This window comes from Vigna unguiculata, chromosome 4 (assembly GCF_037176805.1).
Source record: "Vigna unguiculata cultivar grain cowpea cultivar isolate G323 ecotype 2 chromosome 4, ASM3717680v1, whole genome shotgun sequence".
NCBI lineage: Eukaryota > Viridiplantae > Streptophyta > Magnoliopsida > Fabales > Fabaceae > Vigna > Vigna unguiculata.
In genome coordinates this window covers 3,928,961-3,948,937 of record NC_140795.1, presented here as the reverse complement: position 1 = coordinate 3,948,937, position 19,977 = coordinate 3,928,961, and the positions used below count along the sequence as shown (strand labels likewise).

Sequence of the window (19,977 nt, the reverse complement as noted above, 5' to 3'; positions counted from 1 at the left end):
TGCTAAAATCTGAATTCCGCATGACTTTTTCATTATAATTTTTGCTAAACATTTAATTATTGCATTTAATATCATAAAGGAACTCCAGCAAACAAAACAAGAAATATATTTTAACTTAATTTTATAATATCTACTTATTTCTTTTCATCTGTCATGTTCAAAATATTTAACATTGATTATAATTTCAGTATTTTAAAAAAATATATAAAATTATCAACAATTACAGCACCACATAAATCCTATATAATAAATATAATACTAAATATTAAAAACGCAAACAAAAGAAATGAAACTTGGCAACAGCAATAACAAAGACTTTGAACACAAAATAGTTGGTATCAAATTAGGTTGACTACTACAAAGGAGTTTGACAAAATCACGCAATCCAAACACAATTTATTCACCACACCACACTATACTGGGTCTCTACGAAATGACAGCACACACATAGGATAACTTTTCAAAGCACTACACAAAACAAGGTTTTTGTTAACAAAATATCTTAACAATAAAACATAACCCTCTTCACATTCTCCTTCAGAGCAGGTAGTGGTCTCACAGCAGCATTAGCTCCAGGTGCTCGGGTGCTTCGACCAATACCGCCACCCATTCCACGGCCAGCAACTGCACCACTCGTCATGGACCCACTATCCGACGTCTCCGGTTCCATGTAAAATCTTGCTCGGAAAGCAGCCAAGTGGGCATAATATGCAGGAGGCACTGCAATGACCAAAACAAAACACAATCAGTTAACCACATTAAGAGTCAATTGAACAAGATATAAATAAGAGGGGGAAACTCACCAATTGAAACAGATCGTGTGCACCTCGCATATCTAACAAAACAAAAATATCAAATTCAATATCTGTCTAAAAATTGGAACAGTGGAAGCTGAAAAGCAACACAAATTAACTTACGTGTAGCAAAGGTTGTTAGTAAGAGTTTGCAAAGCATCTGCAGTGAAATTGTTTTCATCCCACAACACGTGATAGTGAGCAGGTCGGCTTGTACCCTGTGTAACACATGGTTTACATCAATGAGGATGGAGTTTAACATAAAAATATAAGTTTTGAGCACACACTGTAGCAGATCACACCTGTATTCCAGCATGGCTACAAAGATAAAAATCAAACTCTGTTGGATGGCAGATTTTGGAATCGACAACTGTGCCTGCAATGTTTTTTGAGGCAATATAAGTATTCAGCAATATAGCTAAACAAGTTCCTTTAAAAAGTATGCCATCAAATAGTGAACTAAGAAACACACCGGGCAATATGTTGCCACTCCTGTCAACAGAACTCTTGTCATGATGGTTGCTAGCAAAGAGCCTTGTGTGATGACGCTTTTGAACCACAACAAATGTCACTGGAGGTTGATAGTTGGGTTCAAGGGATGCACATGCCTGGGATTGGAACAAAGATAAATAAATTAGCATTAAAAACATTATATTCTCACATTGATGTTGAACAAAACAAAATCATTCTAACCTTTCGAATAGCATCAAGTTCAAACAGTAGAACTTGGTAAAATTGACCTTCACTAACACCATCCCTGACAAATAATATTTGAGAATCATCATTATGCTTAATGAAATACTGATGTGTTGGTCACAAGCAAACGATTTGAGAACACAAGACTACCTGTAAAATATAATGCGTTGTGGCTTCTGTCCCGTAGCCCTCCTAAAAGATATAAGAAGTTCCCTGCCAAAACACAAGCGAAAATGAAAATCTAGAAAATCATGATTAATATTTATAAACTAACAAAAAAGCTAGCAACCCCCAATGTGCATTAATCAGCTCACATATGAGAGAAGGGAAGGAGAGTACTTGATCATTCCACCAGTCACTGTTCCTCTGACTGGATCTTGCCATTGTTTGAAAAGATCCTGAATGAGTTCCTGTCTATGAGCTTGGGCACAAACTAAACCAGCATACTTTGTAATTTCAGGATAATCTTGGGAAGCCACAACCTACAGTTTTAACACACCATCATTATTTAAATAGCCAAAGAAAAATAGCTTATAACTTGGGTTGCTTGATCCAAAATCCTTACAGCTGCAATTGATGGGCTTGAATCCTCTCCAGGATGTGGATGAGTCACATCAGCTCCAAAAATAATAGTAGGTCTGTCACCAACCAAGGGGATGCGGCGTGAAAGTGCATCAACAAGTACAGTGTTTCTCCCTCCCACTTTGACATTAATTTTCAGTGCCACATTTGCGAGGTACTGTTTGCTCATTTTAAAGACATGCTTAGTCAAACAACATTGTGAAACTAGTCCAAGATCTGTCTCACATATACGTTTGAGGTCACCTACACAAAATAATACATAATTAAGATATTTTCACAAGCCTGATTGGTAATAACAGAACAATAAGTTACAAAGATCATGGCCAATGCACCAACCATAAAGAGATCCATTATTGTCAGGTAAAATAACAATGAGCAAATCAAGCTCCCTTCCCTGAAGCTTATTCTTTGCATCTTGATAACGGGTTTTTAGAACTTTCTCCACCTGATCAGGGCGAGCACTGACTGGTGGGACGACTGGCTCCGGGTTAAATGCCTATCACATGAAACAAATGAGTCAAATAATCCACAACACTGCATGTGAAACAATTTGATTAAAGGGAATACAATATATACAAACCATGCCAGATATATAGCACATCTGAGCAAGTTCATAGCAGAAGCCACGGGCAACGCTATCTTGAACACTCCTTGAAAAATTGATGCAGAACCAATGATTAACAGTACCCCCATTCACCATTTTCTGAAAGAAATAGATATTTATTATCCATCAAAGTCAACAAATAATCACATTGCAAAAAATAAGCCAGACATTTTCTATTCCTCAAAGTCTTTCCAAAGACAAACACCTCGTCACCGTGAATGTATTTCCACATGTTACATTCGAATAGAATTTTACACAAACTTAGAAACTCCAACGAAAACTTTAAAACTAACTAACCCAATACAGCTCGCACCTTCAAACCGTTCAAGAAGAAAAATAACATTTTATATTATCACTGTATATTGTACACAACCACATAACAAAAGGTGCCAAACAAGTACCTTGTTCATCATATTCCATTGCCCAACTTGAGGAAGACAATCCTTCTCTCTTCCTGTATCATGATATTTGAGCTGAAGGAAACATTAAATCATTGGTTATTGATTAGAAAAACAATACCTAAGTTTCTAAAAGTTAATTAGTAGATCTTGATATTAAAAAGAAGTACCCAGGGTGCAGGTAGGATGCGTGCTTCAACTTGAGCAAGCTTCTCACTAATTTTGATTCCAAACTCTTGGGCATAAGGATCTTCATGGTACGCATTATGATATACAGTCTGTATAATGCAGACAGAGATTACACCAGAAAAACAATAACTTACAAGGAAGGAATCATAAACTTTACAGGCTAAACAAAAATTGCCACATGGTAAGAATACAAACATAACACCCCACTCTAATTTTAGAAAAAATAAACAAAATAAACCCAAAACATCAATTACCTGCATGATATCACGCTCCCTCTCAACAGGACGCTGACATGTAACCTTCAGAAGAGCAGTGATCTGTCTCTCATTTAACCTCTTAGAATATCTCTGACCTTCCACAATCTTGCATACCTATAATTCCAGAGAAGCAATTAGCTAAAGCAGGCTAGTCCACCAAAAATAGCTAAAAACTAACAAAACAAGTGAGCTTACCTCCATTGGCAAATAGTTTGGCCTCTGTGTATTCCCAACTTGCAGACAAGGCCACTGAGTATGCTGAATGACAAACCCATATGTCTCATAGAAGTACTCCACAACAGATTTCATAGTCCCCCTTTCATCTACAGGGAATCTAAAACAGAACCAAAATCTAATCAATATAAGAAATTATATTCCATAAAATAAAAATTGTCCAACATACTCACGTCAACTCTCTTGTTGCCTGAGAAGTCAGGCCAGAAATTCGGTATTTTCTTCTCATATTCCCTCTGTGTGTTACTTCAACTTTGATCCCTCGGAGAGCTTTCTTGATCTGTCATACATAAGCAAAGGGGGCGTATTTGTTTTCATTGGAGGGAATTCTCTCTTTATTTAAGTATGAACACAACAAATAGTAGGTAATATAATCAAACCAAAAGATAATCTGAATTATAGATGACAATATAAACAAGGACACCACAAGATCTAACCTTCACTCGATCAGCATCAGACAGGGGTCGAGCAGAAACATCTCTATTCAGCAATTGGGTAACAAAGTCGATAACTGGCAGTGGCTCTATAAAAGCAGTGGAGGACATATCTGCATTTGAAAAAACAGGTTTAATTAAAATGAATAAAGAATTAAAGAAAGAAGGATCCAAACTTTGGTGTTACTTACCAATATTCAGTGACAACCCCATCTGAGTTGGACGAATACTCTGGTAGAAACCACGCCAGCTCTCCAATCCTTCACCTAATGGTTGCCTTCTTCCCAGATCTGGTGAATAAAATGATCTTCCTACAGGACAATACCTACAACATCAAAAATTCAGTTAGCAAATAAGTTGCAACACGCTGAAGAAAATTGTAATAAACAGCAATAAAAAGAATTGTATCAGGAACCTTGTAGTAGGGAGTTCACGCAGTACAATGTCTAGGACCTGCAAAGCCTCTTGTGGCGCATCAGTCTGCCTTCCCTGTAAAAACAGCCCTAAATGGTGAAGGTCTGCCCGTGCAGCCAACTTAATCACCACCTTGAACTCTCGGTCCCTCCTGTATAAAATATACATAAAAGAAAATACATAAAGCATGATAAAATCAAAAACTATGAAACAACCAGAAGCAATAAACACAAGTAAACCTCTGTCCTCCTGCTGCTCCTTCATCGTCATCGACAAGAGTAATTCTAAACTCCTTTGAAATAAATGGCAAGGGCCCAGCAGTATAGAGGCTTTTGCGTCCATCATATGCAGGAAGCCTCTTGCCTAAGTGAGATTCCCGATAAAGCCTGACCAATTGCTCCATAACAGCACGGTTCACACCTCTGGACGTTACTTCTGGAGTAATGGTTACCTATGCAACAAGACATAAAACAATTAATGTGTTAAGACAACAGAATAAGAATTTTCCACCTATTGTTGCTAAAAAGGGAACTTACGTCATATTGATGAAGATCTTTGTTAGGTAACTCGGCAAAGAAATGATTAGCCTTAACAATGCATTTTATGCCATAGCTACCCTTCCCAGGTCGAAGGGGAAACCTCATCGATGATTTACTTTGGGGAGGAGGGGTAGGAGTAGCTTCAGAAATCACCATCTGCCCCACCGATTGCTCCAAATCCACCGGTTCAGGCGGCAAGGAAGAACTAGCCTCAGATGTTGTAGGCTGAGGACTCACCCCAGTTTGATATGATTGAACTGAGGTTGCTTGGTGCAGCTCGGGTACTGGTGGCCTAGAAGGACCACCATATGAAGGACCTATGCCTCGGCCACCGCCGACACCACCACCACCACCACCGCCTCGGACACCACCATATCCCCCACGGCCTCCTTGCTGAGAAGACCCACCTCGTCCCCTACCTTGATAATCAGCAGGGGCGCCATATTGCTGTTGGGGTATGCCGTATTGTTGCTGAGGCATCCCACGGCCACGGCCTCCACCATAACCTCCTCGCCCTCCTTGGGGACCCCAGGCTCTACCTCCTCCTTGGGGTCCAGTCCCACCAGGGGCAGCAGCCTGTTGTTGGGGCGGTGCACTTCTTTCAGCAGGGCGTTGAGCCTCAGAGCTTTCACCCCCACTAGGTCCTTCAGTTCTTTTCTTTCTACCCATAACGGAAACTACACACATGGACACAAGTTCGGGATTAACAGCATTTGACAATGCCGATAGACCAAGAAGCAAAATAACCAAATGGCAGCAAAAAATCACAAAATGCAACCAGTTTGAGGACAAGTACTTGAGCAGATGAAACAACAAAGTCAAACAAACAAACAAAATATCCAATCAAGACATTGTTAAACACTCATTACACACTTACTAAACAACATACAGAACTCCCAAATTACCATGACAACTCAAGGATAAAGGGAAAGCGATAGACACGTCAATTAAAACTTCGTTCCGCAATTTCAACTTCAACCACGATTGTGAGACATGAGCAACAAACACGGTTAAAGGGAAAGTCTTCAACCTCGATAGCAAAACGACTTACCAATTTAAATGACAAAACACTCCACTGGCTCAACTCAAGACGAAAACACATTCAACTAAAATAGCAGGAACAAAACACACAGACTACATAAATCATCATCGGAGGTCAGAAACCCTAAGAAAATAGTGAACGAGTAAAAAAAAACTTCAAACAGTACAAAAAGAATAAAAAGCAAACATATAAAGCACACAGTGATTATATTCACCCCAACACAGTCAAACACAGACCCACAGACACAACTTATTGTCGTTCTCTTCTCTGGTAAAGCTAAAAAATCAACCAACTAAAAACTAACGAATAATCCATAAATAGCACAAACTTCTAAAACTTCGATAAGAACCACACAGACATTGCAACAAAATGCAAAGCCGACACAAAAATGTTGCCAAATCCGCCAAACCTAAATCCCAAACCAAAACAAAATCCGTATAAAAGATACAAAAAGATACGATCTGAAACTCGCGGAAAACCTAACAAACAAAACCAAGAAAAGAAAGGAAAAAGAAAAAACCGCAAAAATCAAAAGAAAACACAGATCAGAGTCAATCTTGCTTACATCAAGAAGCACCACAGAAGGCAGAGACAGTAGATCTAGGCAAAGAAAGACCGAATAGAAGAAAAAAACCCTTGAAAAAGAGAAGAAAGGAGGTGCAGAGCGGTTCTTTACCTTCGCAAAAGAGATAAAAATATGCAGCAGAAATGGTTTGAGCAATGGAAGGGTGAGAAGGTGGAGAGTAGAGAGAAAGAGTGGGTTTCTCTGACTAAGCAGAATAGAGAGAGAAAAATGAGTGACTAAGGTGCCTTGGTTTGAAGGGAAAGAGGAAAACACATGAGAAGTTGGAATTGGACATGTTATAAAGATGGGGTAGGTCTTTGAAAATGACCACTCCGTCCCTACACTCTCCTATTTTTTTCTCTTTTTTCTCCTTCTTCTCTAAGTTCTTCTTCTCTAAGTTCTTCTTCATACTTCTCCTCCAAGCACTTTCTTTCTTTATTTTTTATTTTTTTAATTATCTTTAGCTAAATTTACTTTTTTTTTACAAATTCAAATTTGGTAAAATATGCGTTTTTTTTCTCAAACCAATTATCCTAACTTTTTCTACAACCAATTGTCTTAAATATTGTAATTTTTATTCAATTGGAAAATCATAAATAAAATAAATTTAGACTTAAATATGTTTTTAATTTCTTAACTTTTAGTAAATTTTAGAATTAATCAATTTTAAAATTTTTGATCAACTTAATCTTTATTTTTTAAAATACGTGAATTTAGTCATTTTAATCAAATTTTGTTAAGTTTATTTGACATTTCAAGCACGTTTCATAATAGTATTTAACTTAATATTAAAAAAATTGTGTCAATCCATATAAATAATTCAAATACAATTCTAAAATATGTACGAAACATCAAATGAATCTAATAAAACTTTATTAAAATGATTTACATATTTTAAAAAATGAATAACTAAGTTGGTTCTTAATTTTAAAATAAACTAATTTTAAGATTTATTGGAAAAAAATATATTTAACCCTCAAATTTTAATTTCAAAGTTCTCGATGCTTACCTTTTATTTTCGCAATATTTTAGCCTGTACTAAATCTATATCTTCTCTTCTGATTCACTTTCTCATATTCTCTTATTTGAGATCGGTTTGACCCATTTTTATCAAGAATAAATCTGAAATATTTCATGTGATTCGATTTTAGCATAAAAATAAGTTTTCATTTTGTGATTTTAAATTTCTCTTTTCAAATCCAATTATAACTAAAATATGTACTGCTTAAAATTCTGTAAACTTATAGCATAAACAAACAAATCTAGAGATAAAATGTGGCATTTTGGAAAATAAAAAGACAAACCTCAATTTTTATAACTATAAATATAAAATTTTGTAATTTCTAACTTTTTCTTGGATATCCAGCTAGATGTTCACAAAATGTAATGGTATAATTGATGATTGATTACGTTTCATTTTGAAATTAAAATCTAATAAGATAATGAATTACATTTTTTATTTTTTAAAATTAAAATATGTTAAGTAATGATGTATAGGAACGAAGTGGTCGGGAAATACTGGTGTGTGTTAGTGTGTTTAAATTTCAAATAAAATTATTTAAAATGTTTTTTTAAATATAAATTCATATCAAATTAACGAACAATCAAATAGATTTGTTACCATTTATTGAAAGAGGTTTTTTTAATATTTATATCAACCAAATATATTTTTAGGTTTTCTTTTCTTTTCTTAAAACAAAAATATGTTAACTAATGATTGTGTATTAAATAGTGGAATTAGTAAAATAAATCTTTAGAGAAAATCTTGCAATAGTTTGAGAGATGGATGGAAGGGTGAGTTTCAATTTTAATTAATATAGATTTCTTTTTCTTTTTAAGGATAAAAATATATTAATGATGTCCACTTAAAAAAAATAATTATGGAGAGGACATGTGGAATGTTAACGGATAAAAGTGTTGTTTTTCAATTTGATAATTATAGATTTGTTCCCTTTTTAAAATAAATTATGTCAATTAATAATGTCATGTAAATAAAATAAGTGTAGAAATAAAATCGTTTTCTTCTCTGTCTCTTTTATATTTTTTCCTTTTATACCTAAAAGAAATTACCATTCGTCTGTATGTAATAATGAAATTTAACAATTTAAGTTCAATAATTATAAATTTGTTAATAAAATATTTATTGATAAAGTTTATTAATATATTCTAAAATTGGTTAGTAATCATCAATAAAGATAAATTTATTAATAAATTCGTTAATAAATAATTGTCGGTAAATATCCGAAATTATAACTGTATGTAAAATTTATCAACAATAATTATAATTGGATTTTTTTTTCTCTTTTCCTTTTATTTTTTTACTTATTTTTTCTATTCTCATTCTTCTCTTTTTGTTCTTGTGCTTATATCGTTACGTTGGTCAATAATTTAAATTCTAATTTTTTTGATAAAATTTATCTGTAAATTTAGATTTATTGATGAATGTATTTTAGTTGGTAATAATTAAAATTATTACTGATAAAATATATTTATCTTGAAGTTTAAGCTCGTTTATTTCTTTTTTTAATTTCTTTATTTTCTCTTTCTTTTGTTTTCTCACAAAAGATATCTATTTTGTATGGTGTTATTTTTCCTTTTTCTAACTTTTTTTTTTCGCTTTTCAATTATAACACATGTTCTATTTTTTATGGTCAAATTCTACTATGTACTTACATGATAGTAGGATAAAGAGCATGCATATTTATTTTATTTTTTTGAAATAAAGTAAGTTTATTTAAAAGTTTGTAGGTGTTTTAACTCATGGAGTGCTGATCATTTATTCTTTTAATGAATTTAAGGCAAATTTATAGTAAAGGGGTCAATTATTTACTTTTAATACGAGTTGAATTGGTGTTTCGGTATAAATTGAAAATTATTTAGTTGTGGAATTTGTAAAATTACGATTGGGTTGATGCTTAAAATATTTGGTATAATTTAAAAAATAAATAAATTGTCCTACTCTTAATAATACTTTATACAATTTTTATTAATCTGATGGTGTTTCTTAATTTTATTATATTTATTTTATTTTAATCAATTTTTTTGTTATTTACTATTATTTATTTTCTTCTACTTGTAGATACAACGTATTCACATAAAACACAATATAATAGTTTAACATTCTATACTACTTTTTAAAACACCTGAACAAATTTTCCTGCACATAATTGTTTTACCCTTTTTTCATCAAAAATTGATATGGAGTGCAAGGAAGCATAACATATCTTCAACAAATATTGTAGTGATGTAAATTTTTTATATAAAAAATTATTTTCAAATATATAAAATATATTACATTTTAAAATTATATATTTATATAGAAAAATCAATCAAGTTTTCCTTAACTTGAAAGTTAAAATATTAGTAAAATATGTTTTTATCTCTTAACTTTCGATAATAATATATTTTTAAATTATGTAATATATTTTTCATTAAAAGTTAAAAGACAAAAATATTAAGATTAAATATGTTTTTGGTTCCTTAACTTATAGTAAAAATTAGAATTAGTCAATTTTAAAAATTTTGGTCTAATTTAGTCCTTCAACTTTGAAACTACGTAAATTTTGTCATTCTGACCAAATTTTGTTAAGTTCATTTGACGTTTTCGATATGTTTCATGATAGTTTCTTAATTAACGTTAAAGCGAAAATGAATCAAATTATGTAAACAAGTCAAATGTTATCTTGAAATGTGTTTGAAACGTTAAATAAACTCAACAAAATTTAGTTAAAATCACTAAATCTATGTATTTCTAAAGTTAAAGAGATAAATTGAATTGAAGTTTGAAAAATGAACTAATTTTAATTTTCACTTAAAATTAATGGATAAAAAACATTTTTAACCTAAAATATTATAATGAATTATAACCCGCATATTCTTTCAAACTTAAATATTATAAATTAAATTCAGCTAAATGGATTTTTAAGTAACACTAATAATATTATTAAAAACCACAACACTATGATAAAAACACATCGTTGACACTTTCTCTATTTTATATTTTGTATTTTTTATATCTTTCTAAATATTTGACATCACTTATATATTAACCTCAAATTTATTTATTTATTTATTTATTTATTTATTATTATTATTATTATATATATATATATATATTTATTCATCTCTGCATGCAGACATCTCCTATTATTAATGTCTTTCCGCTATTTTTTTTTAATAAATTCTATTGATTCTACAAAATTTAAAGATTGTAAGCAAAGTTGATAACTTGCGTTAAGATTTTTTTATTTAAAGACGTATCTAAAAGACATAAATAAGTATTCCTTCTGATCCCTGCTTTTGGTAATTATATTATTTTGTGTATTTTCGTATAGAAACTATTCGTAAATTATAGATTACTTATGTTTGAAGTTATTACTTATTTGTGTATTGCGAAAGTGACAAACCAACATACCAAATTAATAATTATCAATGTTACCAATTGCTTCTATCATTAAAAATATTATTTAAACTTTATTTGCAAATTAATTAGAGTTGTATTTTTTTTAAAATTGTCACAAATTTTAAATGTTTGTTCATACTCTCTTTTTTTTCACCACGGTCTTAATTAAAAATGCAACCGTATATTAAACTATTATAATATACAATATATTTATAGTGGTTATTATTATTTGAATCAAGCTTAAATTAAATCAAATCAATTCTTTTTACAATACTATTTATTATTTTGTTTAGGTTTTCTAAATGTTTCTCAATATAAACTGAAGTAAGATCATCATACTTTTATTTTTTATTTTTACAGTTGAAACCTACAGGCTCAAACTGAAAAAAAAAATGTGAGAACGTATAAAAGATAGTATGTTAAGAATGATATTATTTTAAAATAATAAGATTATGTTATCTAATTAATAAAACGTTTAATTATAAATAGAAAATTCACAAAGTGATTTCATTACTTAAAAAATACTTTATCTTTCTAAAATCTCTTTTTGGAGTTCTCTCCCTCAATGTGATAATCTATTTGAATATTTAAGACAACCTACCTGTATGATCCTCGCATTGAGATCTTTAAGTTTATCTTATCAATTTCTCCATTTTAGTAAGTTGATTTTCAACTCTTTCTTTAGTGTAAGTTTCTCCATCTTTACATGTGTCTCTCTTTGAGGTCGTGTGTGTTCCTCCCGTCTTCTATTTCTCGTTTTATGTTGATCAATTGTCATATCGGTATGATCTAATCGTCTTTGTGGTATTTCTACGTGTAGATAGAGTACCATATGACTTGGGAAATGTTTTAGTGTTGTTAAAGCCATTTGAGCTTTTCAACAAGTTAATGAAACTATTATTGATTTATGTTGTGTGAGTTTTTATTGTTGGATTGATGAAAATAACATGTCTTGAAAAGTCTCACATTGCCTAGGACAACCAAGAGGGTGAGTGTTAATGACTATATAATGGGCTTTAAGTCCATAATGTTCCTTGCCCCAAGTTAAGGACACTTCAAGCTTGTATTTGACTCTTCTTATTTCTTATAGCATTGTGAGGATTTGATTAAATTATTGCTTTAGGGAGTGTGGGTACTCGGGATCAAAGGGCATGAGAGAGTTGTCTATGTGTTTCCTTGTGTTTATTTTATTTCTCTATTAATAAAGTGATTATCGGGGGTTTTTTTCAACAGTGGTATCAGAGAGCCAAGGTCATGAGTTCGATTCCTGGTAGGCAATTGTCCCATGGCGGAGACCAAGTGGCCAAGTCATAATCTAAGTGTGGGATTCCTGGTAGAACAATTGCCAAGGAGGAGATTGTTGCAGATGACATCAATTGTCCTGTGGCGGAGGCCAAGTGGGCCGAGTCATAATCGAATCGTGGTGCTTGGGCTATTACACTCTTAAGTAAAAAAAGTTGCACCCTGACTAATGGCTACAGTTTTTTGCCTAGTGGTAAGTATTTGTTCCTAACAATTGATATTCCAAGTGGAAATTCTTTGGATGGTTTAATTCCAAGTGGAAATTTTTGGGATAGTTTGATTCTAAGTGAAAATTTTTTGGATGGTTTGATTCCAAGTGAAAATTCTTCGAATGGTTTAATTCCACGTGAAGATTTTTCGAACGATTTAATTCCGAGTGGAAATTCTTGGGACAGTTTGATTCAAAGTGGAAACTTTTATGATGGTTTAATTCCAAGTGAAAAATCTTGGCATAGTTTGATTCCAAGTGAAATTCTTGGGACGACTTGATTCCAAGTGAAATTCTTGGGACGACTTGATTCCAAGTGATACCCCTTATAGTGGAGTATAATTGCTGGTATAGACAATGAAGATGTGTTTATTTTAATTAGGATGGAGAATGTTGGGCTGATGAAAATAACATGTCTTGAAAAGTCCCACATCACCTAAGACAACCAAGGGGGTGGGTATTGGTGATTGTATAATGTACTCTAAGTCCATGATGTTCTTTGTCCCAAGTCAATGACACTTCAAGCTTGTATTGATTCTTCTTATTTCTTATATTTTTGTAATAATAGCGTTGTGAGGTTTTAGTTAAATTATTGCTTTGGAGAGTGTGGGTACTCAGGGTCAAAGAGCATGAAAGAGTTGTCTACGTGTTTTCTTGTATTTATTTTATTTATCTATTAATAAAGTGATTATCGGGAATTTTTCCCAACATTTATAAATTTGAAACTTTGCATGTTGATGCTCTCTTGGGTTTGAGGATGAAATGTGGATTGTTTTGATGAGTTTAGTTCGGTTGAACGATTGTTGTGATCTAGTATGAGTTTGATGATAATTGCATATTGAGTATTTGTGATTGATTTGGTGTGTGAATGAGACAATTTGAAATCTGAGCAATTGAGCAATTGAACGATTTGGTACAAGATTTATCTTATGTAAAATTGTTTTTATTCAAAGTACTAAAAGAGGAGTACCAAAATGATCATTTGGGCAAATCAAAAGTCCCTTAATCATAACACAAAATTTATGCTTTTCTAATGTAGTGTTGAGCCCTATAATGGTGCCGCTGAGCGCCAACTTTTTCAAACTGAATGCAATTGTTACACTTAAGCAGAAAACATAATTTATCACACAAATATCAAAATCATCCAATTAATCCCAACTATAATACCATATACAATTCTAGACTCGATATCCGAATTATGTAAGTGGCATTGGAGCTCAAGGTGACTTGCACTTGAAATGGTTCCCAAACTCTGTAGAGTTTTAGGCACAAGGGGTATTCACCCAACCACTCTCAAGGTAAATCCCATCACCTCTATGTAAGATCGGATTCATAGACCAGGACCTCCTGCTACTCCCTCCGACGTAATCCATCATACTCTACTTGAGTCTTGATGGTTACTAGGAGCGTCAGGATGCCACCAATATAAGTCCTCATGCCCTTACATTTACTAAAACCATATTCCTTAGAATTTCCCTTGAAATCCTATCTCCAACATGTTTTCATTCATACCAATTTCACACTCAATTCCATCACACTGACCATCATGCATAAGAATTACATATAGGACTAGCCATTATCAGATTAATGCAAGTAGTACAACATCAATTAGTCAAAAACAGCTAAGGAGCCAATTTCTGCAAGGAATCTCGCTTAGGCTAGAGAGGTTGTCTCGCTTAGGCGGGCTACTCTCGCCTGGGCGAGACCTCTTACAGTGGCAAAAATAAAATTCTGGGCGAACTCTTGCTCAGGCTAAATTGGTTCGCCTAGACGAGAAGTTATCTCGCTCAGGCGAGCAGCTCTCGCCTGGGCGAAACTACTAGGAAATGTCATCTGTTCTTCACATGCAGGCTCGCTCATGATCATCCAACACCCAATTTCACACACAAACAGTTTCAAACATGAATTGAACACACAATCAAGCAATTCAATCACTCTCGAACACAATTCATGCGAAATTTAGATTAAAGTCAGCTTCCCTTACCTTTTTGTCAAGAATTCACTTGGTGAAATCAAGCAATTTGTAAGACAACAGAGTTTTCAGTTTAACCTAGGAGAATCCATCACCACAACATGGAGAAGGAAGAATTACACAATCAGACTCGAAATTCAGAGATTAACTAGCGAATTCTAGCTGAAATTGAACCCAATTTTTAATAGGAGACCTACCTAGGAGACTGGAAACTGAGGGAGGGAGCCGTTGAGGTTCCTGTGGGTTGGTCCTTCCTGAATCTGAGTATATAAAGGTTGAATTAGTAAGAAGTGGTAGCAGCAGAGAAGAGAGGTTGGGAGGTTGTTGGTTGTAGAGAAGTTGAAATTTAAATGTTTTGTTTAATAGTATAAAAACTATGAAAACGAGATATTACAAAAAGGCACAAGAGCCGTTTTAGCGTTGAGCGTTGGCCATGTGGCGCTCAACGCCCATAGAATATGTTGTGGTGAACATGTATGTTGAAGTTTGAAAGATTTTAGGGAAAATTCTTAGTGATGGTATTATTAGTATATGCCTTGATATATGAGATGTTTGGAATGATGTATCATGAACTCTAATAATCATTCATATTAAAATTTAGTGAGTTATGTGGTAAGAGTAGCAATAGATCCTAACCTTTAGACTTATTTTTTGGTCTCAGACCTGAAGGGGATTATTCATATGTGATGGGGTGATAACCCACTGTGACTTTGAACTTCGTGGGGTCTAGAAACCATCACAAGTGCACACCTCTAGTGGATCCTATATCAAAGACATGTACCTAGATAATTGAATTTAGTGTATTTATATTGATGCTAAAGTTATGTGACTTATTCTCCTATGTATAACTTTCTTTGTTGGTTCTCTTTTGTTTTTCTTTTGCAATAATTATTTAATTGTATGAGCAGATGAGGATATAGGTGAATATATTCAATTCCTCTTATGAACGATAGTGAAACTACTAAATAGAGTTATATATCTCAATGATATTTATGAATAATGTTATATTTAGTAGTTTATACTATTAAATTAGATTACAATAAAGTAACTAAAAAGAGCTAAAAATATAAAAGAAAAATCACCCATTTTTCATGTTAAGTAGAAGATTTTCATTACTATACTCTCATTCAATTTAAACTTCGACAAGGTGAATGAAAGAGAACAAATACTTCTCTTTGAGATGGGTTTTACTTAATATTTTAAACTTTTATATTATTATATTATTATATTATTTTAATTTTTCTACATGAATTAAAATTTAATCATAGAAGTTTAAATAAATTGTATGAACATTTTTCTTTAATTTGTATGATACTGAATTATTTTAACACGAATTAAATATTGTTAAGGAAATATTTATTGTAACTGGCTACAAGTCAAACAACTCTTATGATTTTATAGGCATAGAAATTTTTTATTTATTCTTTGCAAAATAATTTTGTTGTCCTTTTTCATTGTGAGTTAGTTCAATCTCATTTATGGTAGTTTTATCACTTACATCTCGAGCACTTGAGAAAAAATAGAAAAAATAAAAAATAATAAAAATAATAAAGAACATTGATGTCATATGAATTAATGTTGTTGATTGCATTTTGTAAAATTTAATTTTATAATAAACAAATAAACCATTTTGGATGGAAAATGATATTTTTTGGATAGATTTAGCATAGATTGTACACGTGACAGGAAAGAGTTTTTAAAATGATACGGTCTTTGTTGCAGTAAATTTAAAAAGTGCTTTGAATAATAAAATGTTAAAATTAACTCTTAACAACACGAGGCTAAAAACAAGAAGAAGAAGACAATAATTTGTTAACTGAATTCTTGGAGTTTTAAAATATAATAAATTTGGTGAAATATGTAATGATGTGGTGATTAAGAATATAATAATAATTTAGTTTAATCACTCAATTAAATGCTGAATGTTATTTGAAAACATAGTGATGTGAAAATTGTTAATGATTTTTGTTTTATTAATGATGGGAACGGATGAAAGTAATGGAGAAGGTTTGGTTGTTCTGAAATGGCAGGATAATTGATTTGTTCGGAAAAGAAAAAAAGAAAAAAGAAAAAGGAAAAAGGAAAAAAGGGTTTTGGTGAGGGATGGAGGTGGTGGGGATGAAGGTGACGGTGACGGTGACAGGTAACGGTTACAAAATCCAAATGGAGAGAGTGAATGTGTGTCTTTCACAGTTTGACCCGTTTGACCAGACTTGGGTGAGAGAAAAATGAAAATAAATAAATATATTTTATTTTTTATTTTGAACAGTTGAAGAAGAAGAAGAAATAAAATAATGAAGGTGGTGGTGGGTCCCAGAGCGAGTGGATGAACGTATATTCATTCATTCATGTTTGGCCTTCGCACTATTGCCAGCCTTTCACTTCGTCCTTTTATTTTCCTCGAAACCCACACCCTATCCATCATCTCTTTAACTTCATAACTTTTTCTTCTTATTCTGAAAATCTTTTTTTTATACTAAAATTAATAATCATAAAAATATAAAAGAATTCGTATCTACGATTAAAATTCATAACAGATAAAAAAATATAATATTGTAAGTGAGTATCTATATTTGAATATTTTTTATATTCACATGTGTGTAAATATGGTGGATATTATATTATAATATTTGTATATGTGAATATCCATATTTATTATATTTTAATTTAAATTAAAAAGATATTATTAAAATATTAAAATTTTGATTTTGAATGAATTACTTTGTTATCAATTAGTATAAAAAAAATCATTTATTTGTAAACTGTCATTTGTCATTCAATCCTATTTAAATGAGTTACTTGAATTTTGTTTAAAATTTATGAATGTTATATATTGTATTTTATTTGAAATTATGATTAAAATATGTTGTTAACTATTTATTTTAATAGCCATGAATACCGGTGAATATATATGAATATTAAAAAATTATGCAAATACCGGATATGGATACAAATACGGGACGAATATTTATCTAACAGATAAGTTACGGGAAAGCTACTACTCGTATCTTATCACACCGTTGACATCCCTAATTTATTATTTTGGGGTAATAAGAGTTCTATTTTGTGTCAATTTTTAACTTCATACAAATGTTGTATCCAACAATTATTTATTTTTAGTTTTAATTATATTTTAAAATTAAAAATAAAATGAAAAAGCAATTATATAGCCTTCAATTACATAATACATCACAAATTACATATATTTTATATTATTTTAATACTTTTAAAAAACAAATAGAAACATGTAATGGCTTTTTGTTTGTCTCTCTCCTACGCCACTTGCCTTTTAAGTTCCAACCACGATCTTGGCTCTCCCCATCTCATTCCTCTTCTTTTATGCACAACGACACCACTCTTTGCTTCATACAAACCCTTATTTTGTTTTGCTCCATTCAATTTTAGCATGCCAAAAATTGAATCGTCTTCATGGGTCCATTTGCTCCCTAAATTAAGAAAATAAAACACAACCTTAAATCTGCATAAAATTTGTCTTATGACCACTCTGCTATCGTAGCTGCAACAAGCTAATTACCCCTTTAATTCAACAACATTAACTATTTTTTCATTTTGTAAAAGTTACTTTATTCACATTCTTCCAAAATAGTTGTTGACATGTTATCCACAACATAAAAAAAATTAAATATATAAATATGATTATTTTATCTTACTAATTAAATCTAAATTCGATTCTTAATAAATTATAAAAACATATTATAAGAATTTTATTTAAGTTTTTACCTCAAATGCTAATCAACTGGGTGAATGATCTTCAAAATAGCAATTTTTAATTGTTTTATTGATGATTAATTACAAAATAAAATATGAAGGTTATGCAAATGTTGAAATTTGAAAATTAATTTAAGCACTTACTAAATAAATAAAAAAACTAAAAACTTATATTTAATCACTTACTTAAAAAAGAGAAAACACTATAAATTAATGTTAACGATTCCAATATTAATGACTTTAATTAAAATGACATTTTTAAAATTAAAAATAATAAAAAACTTATTTATGATAATAATGTTTTAAAAAAAGAAAACCAAATTAATATTATTATCTATAAAAAATAAATATTCAATAAAAATAATCACAACAAATAATTTTGTATCACAAAAAGCTTAAAAAATATATTTTAAATAAAACAATGATACAATTAAACAACTTTTTATTAGTAAATAAAGATAATTCATTTAATTTTATTTTAAATCTCCTATCCTTGAACTTTGTTCCTTCCGCTTAACTTGACAAATTAGTGAATAAAGAGTGAATTAGGACAAACCAATAAATTGTTTTATCTTTTCAAGTTAAAAATTTAAAATATTAATATTTTAAAATATTATTTTAAAGATCTAAATATGTAATAATATTATAATCCAAGTCATTAAATACTTAAAAATTATAATAATTATTTTAATTTATTTGATTAGAAACATCAATTAATTAAAACATAATATATTGATATAATTGAATATTATATATATATATATATATACATATATATATATATCAACTATACTTTATTTTCATTTTTCCTTGTTATTATATATTGAAATTTGTATAAAGAACGAAAACTGAGAAAATATAATAAATAACTTATTTAAAGTTCAATAAAAATAATTAAATATTTTCCTAGACATGAGTAAAAAAACCTTACAGAGATATTATATAGGAACATATAGAATATTAATATACTTTTACTTGTTTATTTTTATGTCCCGTATTCAATTAGCAACATGATTGTATGATGAGTAATTTCAAAAGAAGGTGAGATTCCCATTTTTTTAATTAAAATAAATTTTCACATATGATACTATAATAGTTCTATTATTTTATTATCAGTATGTCTTTTACTATTCACTTTTCAACTCTCATTGTATGATATTGAATTTAGAAAATATCATAAATTCCTTCATTTGTATACATTATTATTATTATTATTATTATTGATTTTAAAATAAAATTTTCATTATTATTGTTGATATGTCCTTCAATATTTGATCTTAAAACTTTCATCGCATAATATTGAATAAGTAGATGTGATGAACTCCATTACATATGAAAATATCTTTGTTTATTAATATACAATATTTTAGTTATTATATTATTACTAGTATGCTACTTAATTATTTTATCTCATATTGTTATTATATAATATTAAATTCACAAATGCCATTTCTATTGAGTTGAGAGAAAAATTCTCCTCATTTTTTTTTGCCATGAATTTCCTTAGATGAAAAAATGCTTTGTTGAGAATATTCAGCTTCTTTATGTTATTCAATATTTAATCCCCAAACTGTTATGGCGAGACATGGGTATAGAATATCTTAATTATTATAATA

General features: G+C 30.7%; 1 protein-coding gene across 2 annotated transcripts; it reads right to left on the bottom strand.

Moving 5' to 3' along the window:
* Positions 1–316: 316 nt before the first annotated feature.
* AGO1 (Stabilizer of iron transporter SufD / Polynucleotidyl transferase) lies at positions 317–7,036 on the bottom strand. Of its 2 annotated transcripts, XM_028068102.2 has the most exons (22): positions 6,860–7,036; positions 5,139–5,818; positions 4,842–5,053; positions 4,604–4,753; positions 4,380–4,513; positions 4,192–4,301; positions 3,928–4,034; positions 3,716–3,854; positions 3,518–3,634; positions 3,245–3,352; positions 3,078–3,149; positions 2,653–2,775; positions 2,409–2,568; positions 2,056–2,315; positions 1,830–1,972; positions 1,641–1,703; positions 1,488–1,551; positions 1,267–1,402; positions 1,097–1,170; positions 918–1,012; positions 804–835; positions 317–720 (listed from the first exon to the last, which is right to left on the bottom strand). In XM_028068102.2, the coding sequence occupies exons 2-22, from the start codon at positions 5,808–5,810 to the stop codon at positions 503–505; spliced, it is 3,189 nt and encodes a 1,062-aa protein (XP_027923903.1). In that variant the 5' UTR covers positions 5,811–5,818; positions 6,860–7,036; the 3' UTR covers positions 317–502. The 2 variants fall into 2 exon arrangements, 1 of the variants encoding a protein (XP_027923903.1); XR_003603864.2 differs by lacking the exons at positions 317–720; positions 804–835; positions 918–1,012; positions 1,097–1,170 and having other exon boundaries at positions 1,338–1,402; positions 1,805–1,972.
* Positions 7,037–19,977: the final 12,941 nt, after the last annotated feature.